This window comes from Drosophila innubila (genome assembly GCF_004354385.1).
Source record: "Drosophila innubila isolate TH190305 chromosome 2R unlocalized genomic scaffold, UK_Dinn_1.0 1_C_2R, whole genome shotgun sequence".
Taxonomy (NCBI): Eukaryota; Metazoa; Arthropoda; class Insecta; order Diptera; family Drosophilidae; genus Drosophila; species Drosophila innubila.
In genome coordinates, this window is record NW_022995374.1 from 12,662,203 (window position 1) to 12,681,140 (window position 18,938).

Consider the following 18,938-nt stretch of genomic DNA (forward strand, 5'->3'; position numbering starts at 1 on the left):
AGAAGTGAACAATTTTGATATATAGCAAGCTCTTCTTCATCTTCAGATACTAATTGGGTTCCACTGTCGTGGTGCCGTAGGGGCATTGTCATTCTCTATCTCAGTCTCACTCTCTGTCTCTGTCTCTCAGTTCAGTTGCGCAAATTAGCCGCCTGCTCGACCGTTTGTCATTTTTGCAGCACAATTGCTAAGCTACTTGCCTGCTGTTTGCTGTCTGCTTCTTCCCCTTTCTATGCATGTCTATATCTGTGTGTGTGTGTGTTTCTGTCACGACATAAACTCCAATGCAACTGGGACTAAACAGCAAGAGAGACAAAGAGAGAGAGAGCAACCTTCTGCTGCCAGTTTGTTGCAGCCAAATCATTGCCGACTTTTGTGCGCAAATATTTACGGCAAAGTCAAGCAACGACTGCTGAGTGGCAGCTGCTGCTGTTGCTGCCGCTTTTGTTGCCACTGCGTGGGTGTCCGAGAGCTAGAGACGCGGGCAGGAGACGGAGGCTCAAAGACAAAGGCATGCGTCTAAGAGCAGCGACAACAACCTGTCACGACGACAGGCAAAACAACACGCAAAGTACACACAATGCGACATTAGCTCGTCGTGGGGTCAGCTGAGACACACACACACACGCACACACACACGCATATGTCGCATACACCCCTTTCACACTCTGCCTGCGACCTCCAAACAAAAGTCGAGCTTGTTAAGTAGCGCGGCATTCACATTTTTTTCATACAGGCTCACATATACAGTGGTTCAAATAATTATGTTGCCAAAAAAATAATTCTACCTTTTTTAATATTAAAAAAGTAAAACATATTTTATTTAATTTCGGTTTGAATTGAAAACAAGTTAAAATAGAATAAATATAGTAATGAAATCAATATCCTTTTTTTAATAAGACGTATTAAAAATAGCGTTTTATTCCTGAGAAATTTAAAAACACAGTCTAGCAAAACATGACGAACACAGTTATTTTTCAAACTGAGGACCTAACGTAGTTATCTTAAGTTAAAAAAAATTTATATATAGAATAATGTTTATTAAATATCACAGAAAATTGGAAATCAGTTGAGAAAATATTTTTTTTAATTTTTGTACTACATTTTGGAGGTTTGCAGCCTTAATTGTATATTATATTTTCACTTTTTATTTTAATTCGTAGAACAGATTAAAAATAAATATATAACAAATAACTAAATTTTTTCTATGACAAATTAGTTTCTTAACATACTGTATATATTTTGTTGTAGTGCCTCTGCCTGATGCTGCTTTGGGGACTCTCTGCCAATGCCATTGGGGTGCTGTCTCTCTGTGTCCGTGTGTGTTTCCGTGTGTGTGTGTGTGTGCGTACATATGTCTTTTTGCAAATTAATTTATAAACACAATTGACATTGAGCTAAAATGTAAATATGCCGTTGAGAATGGTTGCCATGCATTAAAATTTCAAGCTCTCTCCCTCTCTCTCACTCTCTCTCTCTCTCTCTCTGCGAGTCACATCTGCAACCAGGCAATTTGCATGTGTGTGCGTGACCCCATATAACTGTAACTGTATAGCATTTCATCTGCAAATGTATGTGTAGGTGTGTGTGTGTGTGTGTGCACATGTGTATTTCTGTTGTTGTGTTTGTCTTTTGCCATGCTTTGGTATTTATTTAGACTACAACCAAGGGGAACTCGACACGCAACCTGACGTTGCACTTAAGGAAATAAGCTAGCTCTATCTTCTCCCTATCCCACTCTCTCACTCACTATCTCTCTCTCTCTCTCTGTCTCGCTAATGTTGGCAGTGGCTTTAACATAAAGCCAGCTAAAATGTCAAATTTGTTAGGACCAACTGCAACACGTTGCGTATGCGTAACAAATGCCAAAACAGTTGTTGACTCATTCGAAAAGTTTTCAGCTCACACACACACACACACACACACACACGCACACGCACAGGTGGACAGTCTGAATGTTGCATGAGTTGCAATTAGAAAGCTGTCAGAAACTGTAGCATGATCCCAACACGTTAAGCTGACAACAAAGTTCCATCTCTGCCTACGTTATGAAATGTTGGCAGAGAAAACTCTACTTAATTAACAAACGTAGCAACTTTTAGTAACAAATATTACTATCGTTTCAGCTTCATATTTAAAAATATTATTTGCTTACAAAAGCAAAGCTTAATTGCATTTAAGACACAGCAATATTTTATAAAGTTTCGAGTTTTCTATTATGAAAATTCTACGTTATTGACAAAAACAAAGTATTATTATATTTAAACATTTTCAGTTGCTTTTATTCATATTCAGAATAATAATTTTATTTAAAAGTAGAATTTCGTTTAATTTAAGTCACAATATTTAGGAATGATAACAAAGTAAAATATCCATAGAGTTAAGAGATTTACTTAGTTAAAAAAAGTTACTACTTAATTTGCATTATTTCAAAATATTTAGTTAAATTATTTTATAACAGATTATTCGATATTTTAATATTATTTTTTCACTCTTTATTTTCTTATTAATATTTAAACTGTTACGTTAAAGCAAAACTTTCAACTTTTTCTGCCCACGAAAGTATGCAAAATAAATTGAAATCAATTTGCTAATCCCAAAGCGCATTATATATGCTATATACACGTTTATAGTCTGTATAGTCGCAGTGCTGCAAAACAAAAAATAAATAAAAATAAACTGACTGCTAGCAAAACATAATCGTAAAATTTCACTGTAATCCCGCCATAGAAATTCGTGGTGGGGGAAACTTTGCTTACTTGCTAAACGGTTATTAACTTTCCTATGTGTCCCGGCCATTTTACCCCTTCCCTACATTTCTGCTGCCAAGTTTGCCACTGCAGCAGCAGCAACAACAACAACAACAAGAACAAGAGCAACAAAAATGACAGGCAAGTTTATTACTTAAATACAGTCATATAAATTCGTATGTTTACACCGTGGAACGTGACGCAAAAGGCAGGGAATGTTTTGTTGTAGTTGTTGTTGTTGTTTCGCTTGTTTTGGCAGCAACAATAGCGACAACAGCAACCACAACAACAACAACAATCATCATGACAACACCATTGTGGAGGAGAGACAGAGAGGAGAGAGGAGAAAGGAGAGAGAAGTAAAACAACCTGTCGTTGACTTTCAAACTGATTTGCAATTTTATAAAGAACTCGCTTAAGGAGCAGGGGAGGGAGGCAGGTCGAGGATTACCATGCAGAGGCATGCAACCAAAACAAAGCCTGTCTGCCTCTGTTTGTGTCTCTGTGTGTGTGTGTGTGTTGTGCTCATCATCATCAGCCTCAAACCACAAAAACTGCTGACTGACTGAAGTTGTGACTCGCTCTGAGTTTAGAAAGCTTCGGTTTGAAAACTGTGTGTGTGTTTGTGTTTGTGTCCCTGGCATGTCCCTGGTTGTCCTGTGTGTGCCGTGTCCTGTCTCTGTGTGTCGCGCATTTTGACCTTTTTCGTTAAGCAAAAATTGTAAAACTCATTTACATAACAATTACGAGAACGTTGAGAGAGAAAAACCTTTTTGGGTAAACTGATGCTGCTGCTGTTGCTGCTGCTGCTGCTGCCGTTGCCTCTTGTGGCTGCCACATGTTGCCATCTCGTAACCCTTTTTTATCCCCCCTCTTTCCACTGTGCCCTTGCCTCCACCAACGACATTGCCACCTGCAGGCGTCGCACTGGCATTTTGATTGCTTTTGCATTTGACTTTATGATACGAGTATGTTTCTCTCCCTTTGTCCCTTTGTCCCCTTGTCCATGTGCTTGCCCCTTGTCAGTTGCATGCACTTGGACTAGCTGCAACAACTGCACAGTGTCTACAAAAGTACAAAGAGTCTATTAGATTTTTTAAAAAAGACAAACAGAAGAAAAGACATTTATGACCCTATCCTATTTAAAATTTGGTTATGCCTCGCAAATTTAAAACAACATATTATGGGAGATACTTACAGCCGAATTCCTTAATTTTCTGCACATATTATAATTATTTTGCTTTATATTATGTTTAGAATATTTGATTTTAATTAATTCGTACTTATACTATTAAGATAAATTCAAACTAAGCAAAATATTGTAAAATGTAGTATTTTTTTGTCTAATGTTTTTATATGGAAATCATTTATAAGCAATTTTTGGGACTCATTAAAATCGTTGGTTGTTTTTTTGTGCTAATTGAAAATCAAATATACGCCAGAAAAATATACGACCGCAACTTTTGTTTATTTTTCATAATCATTGATTTATTTTACTCGATTTATTGTCTATAGAAACCTCAAAAATTGCTTATGTTATCATTGATTAATCGATGCTTCGATTTGAGTAATTTTTACACAATAATTACAGGGTATGTTTAAGTCAAGTTAACTCGAGTTTAGCCTTTCCAACTAGTTTTTTTTAAGCCATTTATTGTCAGTCCGAGGGTCTATCCGACTGTCTGTCCGACTGTCTGTCCGACTGTCTGTCCGACTGTCTGTGAAAATATCAACTGCAATGGCACTTACAATTTCATCCAAAGTGTTCGCCGGCTCCTTCATACCATGACGTTAGAGCTTCAACCAATCTGCAAACGATAAAAAAGGAGGTTGAAAAAGTGAGCGAAATAAGCAAAAGTAATGTAAACAAACAGTGATTAGATATATGTACACATGTGTGTGTGTCTGTGTATTTGCTTGGCAAATATATTTAACAAGGCAACACACAATTTAAATTTGTATTTCCATTTTTGCCAACTCGCTTTTGCGCTTGTTATTATTATGTGGTTGTGGGGGTGTGTGTGTGTGTGTGTGTGTGTGTGTGTGTGTCTGGCTTGTGGCTGCTAACAATGCATAACACACAACCACACACACACACACACACACACACACACACACACACACACACACAGACTGTGGTCTAACAGCCTTATCAATTTCAAGCACTTGCCGCATTAAAAAAATATTACTTTTTTTTTTTGCATTTTTTTGTGTTTGCTTTGAACCCATCTGCCATTTGCTTTGTCTTCCTCTTACTCTCTCTCTCTCTCTCCCTTTCAATATTTTATGCTCTGTCTCACTCTTTATTTGACTTATTTAGTTCAACAAAAAAAAAAAACAGCTGAAAATGCCTTATTAAAATGTTTGCCGAGTCCTTCGTCATTTGCATTTCACTTTGTTAGCGTTTACTACTAGACCAAGCATTTATACCCTGTACAAAGCAATAATTGGGTAGCATAACTTTTTATTTATTTACGTAACAAGCAGTGGAAAACTTCGATTCTTTCAGCTACAATCATATCTAACAGGGTATTAACTAGTCTATCACATTTGCTTATTCTGTTGTTTTGATGTTAATTGATTGTGTTTTCTTATATGATTTAGAGTTTTTATTTTAAAGGGTATCAATTAGTCTATCACTTATTGTCAAATATATATGATGGAATATAAAAAAAATTTTTGGAAATTCATAGCTTACAGGGTATTAACAAGTCAGTCGCTTATGTGGTTGCTGTTATATATATTTTTGTAAATTGATTACCACATAAATTTCATGTAATCTAATAAAATTTGAATTGTCGTTGTCGTAAATGTGCTACACACACACACACACACACACAAATACACACACGTACACACACATATTCCCTTGTAGGTTGCCTTGTACAATTGCAAGTCCAAGTCCTTGTCACACAAGGACACAAACACACACACATTCTTCCTCGCTTTCTCTCTGTCACACAGACACACACACACACACACACACACACACCCACAACAGAAGCAGTCAAGTATGGCATTGTGCCACGCCCACTTGTGGCCCACTTGCAGCCCACTTGAGGCACTTCAACTGACGCTCGAAATGCTGATGAAGTTTCAACATTGAACGAGCGATAAGCTAATCAAATTAATTCAACTTAAAAACTTGGCAAAGCGTATTTGCAACAAATTAATGTTATTTCATGGCTTCTTAAACTTGACACCGCACTGCCTTCTCTTCTTGCCCCTGCTGCCATCCTCCTGTCCTCTCCCATCTCCCTAACAGTCGAAAGTAATTCATTTCTGATTGGAAGTTTCCTGTCAGCATTTTCAACTCAATTTTTTTGTTGCTTCCTTTTCTACTTTCGATTCTGGAAACTGGGTGAAAAGTTTTCTGCATGGCTTAAAGTGTGGCCAGCAGGGGGCACCTAAGGGTTAACAGAGTATCTCTGTGTGTGTGCATTTATGGATATATCTCGTATGTGAAAAGTGCTGCTTCTCGGTCTCTCAGATATTTGCCAAACAACTAAACAATAAAGTTGAAAATTCACTTGAGACTTGAAACGGAAATTGGTTGTTACTTTAGCTCTTTGGTGTTGTTATTGTTATTGTGTCCTACGAGAGATATTGATCAGCAACAACAACAACAGCAGTTTGACAAAGTAAGCAGATAGATAGGGATTTCTTATATATCGTTGCAAATTGTGTGGCATGCAAATTGTGGTGCCCGCATTTTGTTGCTCCTCGGAGTCCAGATTCCCGAGGTGTACTTATAATGGATGAAACAAGTTAATCAAGTCGATTGGCTTTCCCATAATCCACAAAACTTTTGTTCTTCAAGTTCAACGTGGCGTATGCGCAATATTTGTATGCATTCGACAAAACTGAAAATCGTTTGGCACGTCGCAACTCAATGCAACGAAATTGCGGAAAAAATGTTAAACGTGTCAAATGCATAAAAATCAAAAATGCACAGAAAAGAAATACACAAAATATAAAAAAAGAAAAACCCCGAAAAATGAAAGAAATAACAAAAAAGAAGAGCCAAAAGTTAAACGAAGCGTTGTGCATGCAAATTTCGCACAAATAATTCACATAGCCAGACCAAAATACACTCAAAAAATGGCAATATTAAATGAAAAATTCGTTGCCATAGAGATGAATTCATAAACTGCAATATCCTTAAACAAAAGAAGCATAGAGACGGTTGCGCATAAAATGAGAGAGAATGTAGAAGTTAATCGAATTTCGAACCACAAATCGAACTTAATGAAACCACATTTATTGCTCGGCTTTTAGACTCTAAAATGGAATGCAGCCACCGCAACAACAATAAACAAGTTTAAGCCACAAATATCCGCTGTTATTGTTGTGTCTAATCATTTGTTGGTTTTAGCATTATATAAGCTGATACATTATATGCCAACTCTGTTTATTATTGCATTATTAAGCGGTTTTTCGTTTATTTTCATTATCTGAGAACAGCGTATTATTAGTTATGGGTTAGGGGAAGGCGGTTTTCAGGGGGACTGAAATATGAGAGGTCTCCCAAATGCATTCAGCATATTTAATTACATTTCCGTTCCAGAGCTGCACATAAATTAACCAAATATCGCAATTGATTGCATTTTTAATGTGCATAAATGTTTAAAATCTAATATTTTAAATTGCATTTGAAAACAATTTGTATAGCGAGCAAAAAACTAATAAAAATATGCGACTATAAGATACCTGTAGACAAGTGAAATATTTTAAAATTAAATTTAATTAAATAAAAATGTGAATGCAGAACATGGTCTAAAATAATTAACAATTCATCAATTTGAAGTCTATAAATTTTATTAAGTATTTCTGCGAAAATCACAAATATTGGTTGTTAGTAAATTTATATTAAACTACAATAAAAAGATAAATATTTTGTTTATTTTATATAGTAAATAAATTAATTGAAATTCAAAATTAATCCTCAGATCCAATCTGTCTATTGAATAGCATGCATTTCTCATCGATACGAATATATAACCTATATTTAGGGGCTGCCAGGTATGCTAGTGTTATGTGCCTGCGGTTGTTTAGAGAGGCGGGCCTCTTGGTGGGGCGTGGCACATTGGCAGCCCACAAAATTGTGTGCATATTCGTTGTTTGCATTTCGGAAAATGCCGACGGCCTAAAATGTTATGTATGTGTGTGTGTGTAGGCGTGTATGTGTAGGTGTGTGTGTGGTTGAGTACATGTCAAATGCACAGCTATAGAACAAGAGCAACAACAACAACATCAACAATTAACACGAGCGTGAAAATAACACCTGCAGTTGTAGCTTGGCATCCAATAGACTAATTAAAATAGCTGTGGCAGCATTTCCCCTCCCCTCCCCCTCCCGCAAGCTGTGCCAAAAGTGCACTACAAACAACCATAACAACAACATCAACAACAGTTATACGTTAATACAATAGGTAACAACACGTTCGAAAGCTTTGCTTCAGCAATTTATCAACATCGTTGCACTTGCAGATACTTTTGTATCTATAGCTGTAGATGTCGCATCTACGTGTGTGTGTGTGGGTGTATATAAATATATATATATATATATGTATACATGTGTGTGGGCAAGGCGAAGACAGACAGCAAGCAACCAACAATTGGCATTGTTCTCTGCCCCAAAAAGCTGCAGCAGTTTCCCCCTCAAGTTGTTGTTGAAGCGGGAAAAGTGGCTGGCGGTGTGGAAGGGAAGGGGAAGGGGAGCGGGCATCACTCAATTATTTGCGTGTTAAGCATGTGTGCTTAACACAACAAATGGCAAACTTGACACTGGGCCAACATAATTATATACAATGTGATGCAGATACAGATACAATAAGAAAAATAAAATAACAGACATATACAGCATCTCAAGTAAGTGTTTTGACTATGAAAAAATCACATAGCTGGTATTTATTTTTTCAAAATAGTATCATGCATTGAATTTTAATATTTATATTATTTAAAATGGTTCCAATAACCTTAAATCTAAAAAATAAAATAAAGTAAAAATCACGGATTCAAACAGTAAGTCAAAAATCAAGAAAAAAATTAACAAATCACATTATTTCTATTATTTTAAATACTGTTTAAAATTAAGTTAATTAAGTCAAGTAATTGATTTGACAAAGAATTAAATCAACATATCTCATATTTATATTTAATGACAGTTTAATGCCTTATTACATTATTTATTATTAAATCAAAAATATTAGACCAATTTATATTTTTTGCAGCATCTTCTTTGACAAAACAATTACTTGAGAGGCTGTATAACTAGCTAAGAATACAGTTAGAAGGAGAAGGAGAAGGAGAAAGAGAGAGAGAAAGAGAGATAAAGAGAGAGAGAGAGACAGAGACATGGATAGTTACAGTTAGCTATCTAATTAGATTCGACGAACTGTGGCAGGAAAAGCGATTTGTTTTTAAGCACTCCAACAATGCTTTTCGCATGCTTCTTCCTCTTGTTGTTGTTGTTATTACTGTTGTTGTTGTTGTTATTACTGTTGTTGTTGTTGCCTGTCATTAGTCTGGATTCCTGCTAAGCACCACAAATTATGGCGTCTGTCTTTTGAATGAGTTCTTTGCACAGGAAGTGTAACTTGTTCTTCTTGTTGTTGCTCTACTTCTGCTTCTGCTGCTCCTCAATGTAGTTGTTGTTGTTGTTGTTGTTGTTGTTGTTGTTCTTGTAGAACTTTCTGGCCATAAATCAATACACGCTGACAGCTTTGTCAATGGCCGTATGAATGCACAAATGAGCGAACGCCTCGACTCTCTGTATTAGAATCAGAAGCAACAAAACATTACGTATACGCCGCATTCGCCACGCTTCGATTGCTCTTTAGAGGTCATCAATAAGTGGCCTCTACCTACCTCCCTCCCTCTCCCACCCGCTGCCAGCTTCTCCTCCCCCCCAAAAATCTCTCTCCCTTCTCTCTTTCTCTAGCTCTACATTAGCTTATGTTTCAGCGAGCTGTCAAAATGAAAAGCATTTTCCACGCTGCCACATTGCGTTACATTTTTATTTCGAAAAGAGAATTTACCAAAAATATTTCCGTCTTTGCTGTGTATGTGTGTGTGTGTGTGTGTATGTGTGAGGCGCAATTTGTACAAATTACTCAAGCTCCACATCGATTTACTTTATTAAAAAAAAGCAAATTGAATAAAATATTTAGAGCCACGCCTCTAAGCCACACCCCTTAACCTTGACCTACTTGCTCTTGCCCCTTGCCTCGCCCCTTGCCCTTGCCACCGCCCTACCCTTTGCCCTTTTGGCCACTGTCAAGCGGCAATCATTCAACATTCTCGCTATTCGTAGGCAAATTGGGCGCAAAAACATTTTCAATTTAATTAAAAGTAAGAAAAAATAACAAAAAGAAAACATTTCGTTGTTGTTTGGCTTTTAACGCTGACTATAAAAGTCTGGCACACTCCCACCCCCACCCACCGAATAGCCCCTTCCAGGCAGCCCTTTGTTTGGTTGAAATTGTTAGCTTAGCCAAAAATGTTGGCCGTGTTCAAATAATAATGCAAATTGTTTTGCAAATGAAATTATATAATGAATTTGGTCGGTCAAAGTTTTTTGATGTCAAACAACTGTCAGATGAGCATAGTTCAACAAAGTGACATGAAGCGAGAGAGAGAGAGAGAGAGAGGTAGAGAGAAATAGAGATAAACATTGGAAAGGGCTGCAGTTGCAGATAAACAGCTTTTGTCTCGCTTATCAATTAAGATAAAAGCGCAAGCAATAAAACTCTTGCTTTCAGCATTTTATCAACTTTTGCTACTGAAATTATAACAGCAACAAATGCAAGTAATTAAAGTACTTATAAAATTGTTTTATCTGCTTTATTTACAGCTGGCAAACAGTTAAACAGTTGGCCAAGTTAGCAATCATTGGAAGTGTATCTGCCAGGCAAGCTTTTATTAAATTATTTAAAAATAACTGAATATTTAAATAGAAATAACAAATAAAATTCCAAGTTTACAATTAAATTGAAGTATAAAAGATTAAAATGTTTTAAATTAATTATTTTTAAATAAAATACAAATACCAAAAACTAATAAATATCAATATTATAATTATATACAAAAAATATATAGTATTTAAATTGAATTAAATTGTATTACATTTTAAAATAAAAGATTTAAACGTGGTTAAAAATATATTCTGCTTTAACGTAAAGTTAAGTTTTGGCCAAGTTAGGCTAAATGGTAGTAGAGATGAAAGTTCCTAAGCAGTCTTGCTTAAAGTTTCGTTACTTGCACAGCTTTCTTGAGTGTATTAAGCTAAGCACGGCGATAAATAACGCTTTCACTGCCAGCGACAACCCTGGCCGAGTGACAACCCTACTCAAGGCAATTTAGTAAATTATCATTTCGCGGTTTCGAGTGTCACAAACATGACGTACACTAAAAATAGTTGTCATATGAACAGAGATGACTGCATTTCTCTATCCCACTCCCACTTCTGTGCCTATGAATGGGGGCAGGGGGGCGAGGGGGGCGTGGCAATGAGATACCGTTCCATTAGCAGGCAGTAAAATATGTAAATGCTGGCAAATAAATCGCAGTCGACATTTGACAAAAGTGTGCGACATTCGCGTAATGCGAAAAGGTAACAAGCGAATCCATCAGTGGACCACAAGATCCCACTTCCCCACCTCACTCCTCTTCCCCTACCTCCTCTCTCTCTCTCTCTTCCGCTGCTCTGGCGAATGATGAGTAGCGATTACACACATAAATACGCAATTCGCTTAAGTGCGCACAACTCTCGAGCGTTTCGATTTTCGCGGTCGTCGTCGTTGTTGTTGTTGTTGTTGTTCCGCCGTGTGCGCCCAGATGGCCCAAACCCCTCCCCCCCACACACACACACACATTTGCAATTCAATGTGGGTGCTCACACACACACACACAGACACACACAGAGACAGAGTCACAACAATGCCAACAATAATGCGAATTGATGAAGCGTGAAGGATTTCAGGCAATTGCCAGCAGAGGATTCCCCCCCCCTCTCTCACCACTCGCGTATCTCTCCACATGCAGACATACACTCAGTTGGGAGCTGAGAGCCCCATGGCCAACCAGGAAGAGCTTTTAGGCCGGAGATATACGTACATATGTATGTATGCATGTGTAACCATAATCAATGCCTCTATCTGACGAATATTTACGGTTCAAATGCGATTTCCGGCTTCACAAACTGGAGGGAGAGAGAATGAAGGATGACAGGAGAAAGGTGGAAGGTGGAAGAGTGTAATTTTAATTTTTAATTGCAATTAAAGCTCCGTTTGTAATTTATCGAGCTGCTAATAATGAGATGAACATTACAAGTGCTCACTCATGGCAAATGCTCGACTTTCCTATACCCTGTTGAACTTATTTAATTCTATATAAAAGTTAGAAATAAGTGCTTAGTTATTTTTATTATTGATTTGAATTATTTTTATTATGCATATATAATATGACTTTAATAAATAAATAAACATTAATAAATAATAAATTAGAGCACCGCAATGAAATTATTGGGAAAAGTTTAAAAATAAATGTATAAAATTGACAAAGAATATTTATGCAAATTGTTTGTAATCAAAATTAAAGATAACTCGGAAAAAATGTATATATTAAAATATTCAATATTTGTTAATACAGCTTAAACTGTTTTTAATCCATATTTGTATAGGGACTAAAATATACATGCAATTTGTAGTCTTAAAAAAAAAATAAATTGAATTCAAAACAAAAGCTGTTAATCATTTTTTTTTTTTTTTATAGTGTCAATATAAAATAAGGAGAATGAAAAATAGTTGATTATAAAAACAAATTCGCTGCAAAACAGCGATAGTCAAGGGGAGAAAAAGTGCTGGAGAAGGAAAACTAAAATTGCGTTGTCAGGGAAAATAAATTTGAATAAACACTAGAATATTTTACACATACATTTGCACATGTGCTTAAAGGGGGCGTGGCAGTAAGCCAACTCTTTTGTCGCTGGATAATTTAACAATACCAAACTTTGATTCTGCATGCAAAGTGAAATCAAATAAAATAAAGTAAAATACAAGCAAAAGAAAACAAAAGTGGAAACTGAGTCGAAATGAGATGAGCTGGAAATTTGCATGTTTCGGGTGAGGGAGGTGTGTGTGTGTGTGTGTGTGTGTGTGTGTGCGAAATAAACATATTTCGCTCCCTTTTCAAGCAGTTGGCAGGCATAAATATCTGCAAAGCGCATTTAAGCCGCCGTCGCACAATAAAAATAAATAAAATGCGAAAACTGGGCCAGCAAAAAATGCTCCTCTTTTTTCAGCTTTTTTTCAGACTCTGTTTTTTTTTTTGGAAGAGGAAAATGTTAAACACAAAGGAGACTTAAAAAGAGTGTAGGTGGGAGGCGGCGACATAATAATAATAAATATTCAGTTCAGTTTCAGATTCAGTTTTAGCATGAATGGAACTGCGATATGAATGAATATGAATATGAATATGAATACCCGACGCCCACACACGCTGCACTTTCCTTTCTTCCTATTTTTTTGTGAGAGTGTGTGTGTGAGAGTGTGTGTGTGGGTGTGTGTGTGGGTGTGGGTGTGTGTGTGTGGGTGTGTGTGGGTACCCGCAAGTAAGTAAACCAAATCCGAATGAACAGGGATTTGCATTCATAAAATATATCGCAAGCGAAGCAGCCGCTGCCTCTCCTATCCCTCTCTCCCTCCCCTCTCCCTCCTCTCTCTCCCTCTCTCGCTGCTCCCTTAACCTGCAGGTATTGCTAGCAAGAAATGGAAGTCAACTTTCCCGTTTCCCCCTGCTTCTGTGTGTGTGTGTTTTGTGAATTATGCAAATCGCAAGCATGAAAAACAAATATTAAACTTTTCATAAAAGATTGAAAAATTAAATAAAATTGTACAAAAGACATAAAAACCAAACGGTTGCTCACACAGCGTGTGTGTGTGACACACAACAACAAAGAGTCCCGTTGCCAGATTGTGTCCTTCGAAAACACACACACACACAGAGAGAGAGACAAACAAACCGCATATAATATTTATATAGAAGGCCTCTCGCATAATGATTGTACTTACATATGTAAGTACATCTGCTCCAAACTAACCTCCACAACTCCCTCTCTCTCTCTATCTCTTTCTATCTCTCTCTCTCTCTCTCTCTCTCTCTCTCTCTCTCTCCACACACATGGCTAAAGTTGGCAGCCCACTTGAAAAATAAGCAAAATAAATAAACCGAAAATAAAACACACTTTTTTGCGCGGACAATTGAAACGCCAGGGAATTCTAAGGGGAGAGTGATAAAGGATCGAGGTAGGGGGAGGGGGGCAGTAGGCAGTTGGCAACTGGGCGCGGTTCCATATGCCAACAGTTCGTGTGCAACTAGTTGGGGCCATTTCGCATGAGTTGGCCTGGTCTGAACTGAACTGAACTGAACTGGGCCAAAACCATGAAACGAGCTGTGAGACGCTTGAAGCTTGACGCGTTAAATAAAATCTCGCATGCTTCGTTTAAACATGGCAAAAGCGAATTGGCCACGACATCAGACTGGCGCCATTTCCCCCTCTCTCTCTCTCTCTCACTGTCTCTATCTTTCTCTCTCCCTAGCAAAAACAAATTAAAAAGGACTGCCAACTCTTGTTCAGCCTTGATTTGCATTCCAGCAAAACTTTCAAATATATATATAGAGGCGTACTACGTGCCACGCCTTCTTTTGAGGTTGACTTTTAGTTTCGGTTTGCGTATAAAAATAAACTTTGTTTTTGCCTGTTTGTCCTGTTAGTTGTCATTAGAATTCACAGCATGTGGCCTTACTTTTTGTGCTTCTACTTTTGTTTTTACTTTTACACACAACTAAGCCCAATTTCAATTGACTTCCCCAAAAGGATTTCAAAAATATGGCAACGCTGCTGTATTCTAAAAATGTTTCTAACAATCTGTAGCAACCCAAAAGCAAAGCAGATTAATTTTCCGATTTATTGAGCCGAACTAAATTAATTTCCAAATGGACAAATAGAAGAAATAGTTTTTAGTTTCGTTAAGGTAACAAATTTAGTTTAATAATTATTTTAATAACAATATATAATTATTTTAAATATCTTTATTTTTATATTAGCTTAAAAAATATGCAATATATATTAAATACTTGAAAACTGCAAATTGAAAGTAAATTCCCAATGAGAATTCTTAACTAAAACTTTTCTGTATTCAATTTCTTCACAGCTTTTTGTCATTCTTACAATTAGCAGCTTTTTAACTTATTTGAGCTTTATTCCCAGATATTTATTGTTCGACCAAAAACAAAAAGAAGAAAAAACTTCACACGAATACAAATTTGAATTTAGATCACGACAACAAAAGATAAAGTAAGAAAAGAAAAATCACCGGATATTTGCTCCAGCATAGTTATTTTATTTTATTTTTGCCAGAGATTCCAGCTCTCTCTCTCTCTCTCGCTCCCTCGTTCATTGGCATTCTTTACTCCTTTAGGCCGAAAAAAAATTGTACTGTGAGTTCATTAAACCACACTTCAAACAATTTTGACGTCATAAACGATAAATGATTCTCACGGCACGGCAAACGGAGCGTGATGAATGTTTGGGAAACAAAAGTGTTACTGACCTCACATTACATGTAAAAAACGTGCAGGTTCATCAACATTTTTTTTTTTTTTTGTTTTGGGTGCAAGCAACCAAAAAACGAGCAAAATGAACGAAATATTCAGCGACAGCTGCAGCGCAACTTAAGGAGGGAAAGGTAAGCAGGAAAGTCAGTTTAGCTCCAAAAAACTTCCAATCGGGTTGAGCTTTAAGTTCGAGCGTCGCGACTTCGCTTCACTTTTCGCACTTTTCGTTTTCGTTGCGACGCCGACTGCGCTGCCCGCGCACTGGAATTTCTAAAAAAAAAAAGGTAGAAATATCCAAAAACAACTCTGTGTGTTGTAGTTGAAATGACGCGCTGCCTATGCATGTATGTATGTATGTAGGTGTATGTGTGTGTGTTTGGGCCTGACATTCCTGTTGCCAGCGCAACAGCCGCTGCGGCAGCGACAGCGACCGCGACTGCGACTGCAACGTCAGCGTCGACGCTGTAATTGGAATGTAGCGTCATAGGCGCAGCCGCAGCCGCCGCACGACATGGAAAAAAAACAAGATTGAAAGGTTATCTTCATTACGCCGAAGATTAGATACCCTTATAAAACCCTAAAGATATTTAAAAATGCATTAAGATTGTAACGTTTTGTAACTATTTTTATTATTTTATTTGGTCAAAATACCTTAAGAAACGAAATATAATATCATACAGCAAACAATTGTCGATAGAAAGCTTTATAGCAGCTATATAATATTCTGATTTTAATCCATATTATATAACACTACGAAATATTCAATTTGTGAGTTTTTCAAACTAAAGTCTAGTTTTTGTTCGATCCTTCCTAAGGCATTTAAAAAATGTATTGATTCGATTTTAATCAAATATTGTCAGGACTATGAGACAGAACTGTTTACATATTCTTTAACAACAAAATTATTTTTTATACTTAAACTTAATTTTCTCCCAATATATCATTTTTTAACTTTTTCTCAAAACAACAACCAAATAATAATAAAATAGAAAATATTATAAAGAAACCCCAAGAAATGGTTTTCCTTTTCTTCAAATGATTTTTTTAAATTTGTCAAGATAATTACTTGACTAAGATACATTTTTCCATGAATAGTTAAGAGGTATAATAACTATCTGAGAAATATTATGACGTAAAATGCATAGAACTTAACGTAAAATTTAAAAATATGTCAAATTTAACTGGACTATACTTTATAGGTTCTGTCAGTTTTTTTAAGTTGCACACTTCATGACAAAAATATTATACTTTTTGAAAGAGTGTTTAAAACTGGCCATGTTGCTTTTTAAAGCTCTTAGGCTGTTGTTGTTGCTGCTGTTGCTGTTGTTGTTGCTGCTCAAAGCGTGGCTTGGAACATGTTTTTGAGCTGCGTGAGTGTGTGTGTGTGTGTGAGTGTTTGTGTGTTTGTTCGTGTGGGTTTTGGGGATGCTTTTGTGGATTGTGGTAACCAAACCGGAATGTGGCTCATTCAGTGAAAAGACGATGACGATGACGCTGACGACGAAAGCGGAGACCACAGTTGAATGCTTGTTATTGTTGTAGTTGTTGTTGCTGTTGTTGTTGTTGTCGTAACTGGAAGCCACTGTGGCCGGCAATCTATGCAGCGGCAGCGCAGCAACAGCGCGGTAGCAGAGCATCGCTGTTGTTGTTGTTGCTGTTGTTTTGTTTGCTTGTTTTTCTGGTTTGGCATTCGCGCTCAATTGCGCCAGATTTGCGTTTTTTTGTTGCTGTTGTTGTTGTTGTTGCTGTTTTTATTATACATAGTTGATGTTGTTGTTGTCTGGCTGATCGTAGCAACTGCGCCACGCTTCATTTCTTGCGCTGCTTTGGGCATCTATGGGGCTTGGCTTCCACTTCCACTCTTGGAAGCTGTTCAAGCCGCAATCCAAAATGAAAAATACAACAACAACAAAAATAAAAATATTTCGTCGTACAGTTGCAGCGCCAATTGGCGACATCATCAACGTTGCGTTGTTGCTGTTGTTGTTGTTGTTGGTCAAGAAAATTCACACAGACAATGGCACAACATGATAGAGCAGGGGGAGGAGCAGGTACACAGTAAAAATTCGGCAAATCAAATCAAAGTACGCTAACCAAGGATTTATATTTTATTATTAACATATATTTTTCTTAAAACAAGTACAAAATATTCATAGAACAAGCTTGAAATTTCGATGGTCTGTAAGATTTTATTTATTTATATTTTATTTACGAAGGCAAATCAGAGCTGCCTCGAATTAATTAGATCAAATATTTCAAGATCAAATATTTTCAGAAGAACTTAAATTCCTGATTTTCTGAGCCCATGTACCAAATACTTGAATCAAGCGCGATTTTTCTCAGCAATATTTGAATTTTATGTATTAAGTGCCTCTTTTTTTTAGATAGATCAACTTTTTAGGTTTCTTAAACATTTTTATTGACTTTTATCGACATATTGTGTTAGTTGAACAATGTTAAGAAATACATGTTAAAATCAAGAATTTTAAGCTTGAGGCACAGAATGGTTTTTCTTTCAGTGTAGAGAGGCAGCGTCAACAACAGCAACAACAAACGAATGGCGTGCGGCAAACGAATCACGTTTATACCGTTTTGTAAACTGATTTTTCTATGCTTCGTTTGCTGCTCTTCCTCTTCTTCTTGGACTGCTTGCCTGGGTTTTCAAGTGCAATTTCATTGTTGTAATTGCTGGCTGTTGTTGTTGTTCTTTCTTTCACACTCACACACACACACACACACACAAATATGTTCAGGCTACGCTCATTAAATATATTTTCGCTGTCGAATTTTCTGTTTGTGTGTGTGTGAGCAGCGCTGCTTTCAAGTTCGACGCTCATATATATGTATGTATGTATATATTTTTTTTGCTTACCTTGTCTGCACCTTGCGCTGCTGCTTGTTGTAGTTGTTGTTGTAGCTGCTCTTGTTGTTGCTGATGTTTGTGTTGTTGTTGCTGCTGCTGCTGTTGTTGTTGTTTTCGTTGCACTTTTTGTAACTTTTGCACTTTTGCTTTATCACGCAGCTATTTGCATTCCTTCATTAAATTCACATTTCAATTGCTTTGCTTTTGTAATTAATTGAATGCACACACACATACACATATACTTAAGCAAAGACACAGATACACATACACATACACACACACTGGCGCACGGTCGTAAACTTCAGTTACTTTGCTGGGAAAACACGTCCGTTAACAGGTAAATCCGCTGAACAACTGACGCGCTCTGCCGCCTTAAACGCTCAGCTCTGCTTCCAGCCGCTCTCGCTCTCTGCCGCGCTCTCTTTTAACTTCAACTCCAGCTCGCGGCTTTGCTGTGACATCTAGCGACATCTCACTCTGCTGCGTCGCTGTTAGACTGCGCGTCTCGCTTGCACCTGCGCACTTGTCGACGCAACAGCGATCGGCAAAAGTTCGTTACAACAACAGCGCATTTGAATTTTACCTGTGACGCGAACGGTCGCACTGCTTGCTTGCGCGAGAGAGTTGAGTGAGAGCCGCTCTCAGCTGACAGTTCACGTGCTCTCCCTTTCCCACTCTTCCGCTGTGCGCGTGTTTACCTGTCGTTA

The 18,938-nt window shown here is 37.2% G+C and overlaps 1 protein-coding gene across 1 annotated transcript in view; it reads right to left on the reverse strand.

Annotated features, from left to right (window-relative positions):
* LOC117785771 (apoptosis-stimulating of p53 protein 2) overlaps positions 1 to 18,581 on the reverse strand; it is a 46,075-nt gene extending 27,494 nt beyond the window's left edge. Inside the window, exons 1-2 of the mRNA XM_034623992.1 lie at positions 18,241 to 18,581; positions 4,500 to 4,558 (exon numbers count right to left, since the gene is read on the reverse strand). Coding sequence (XP_034479883.1) covers positions 4,500 to 4,532 — 33 coding nt within the window. The 5' untranslated portion in view covers positions 4,533 to 4,558; positions 18,241 to 18,581. The remainder of the gene's footprint in view (positions 1 to 4,499; positions 4,559 to 18,240) is intronic.
* Positions 18,582 to 18,938: the final 357 nt, after the last annotated feature.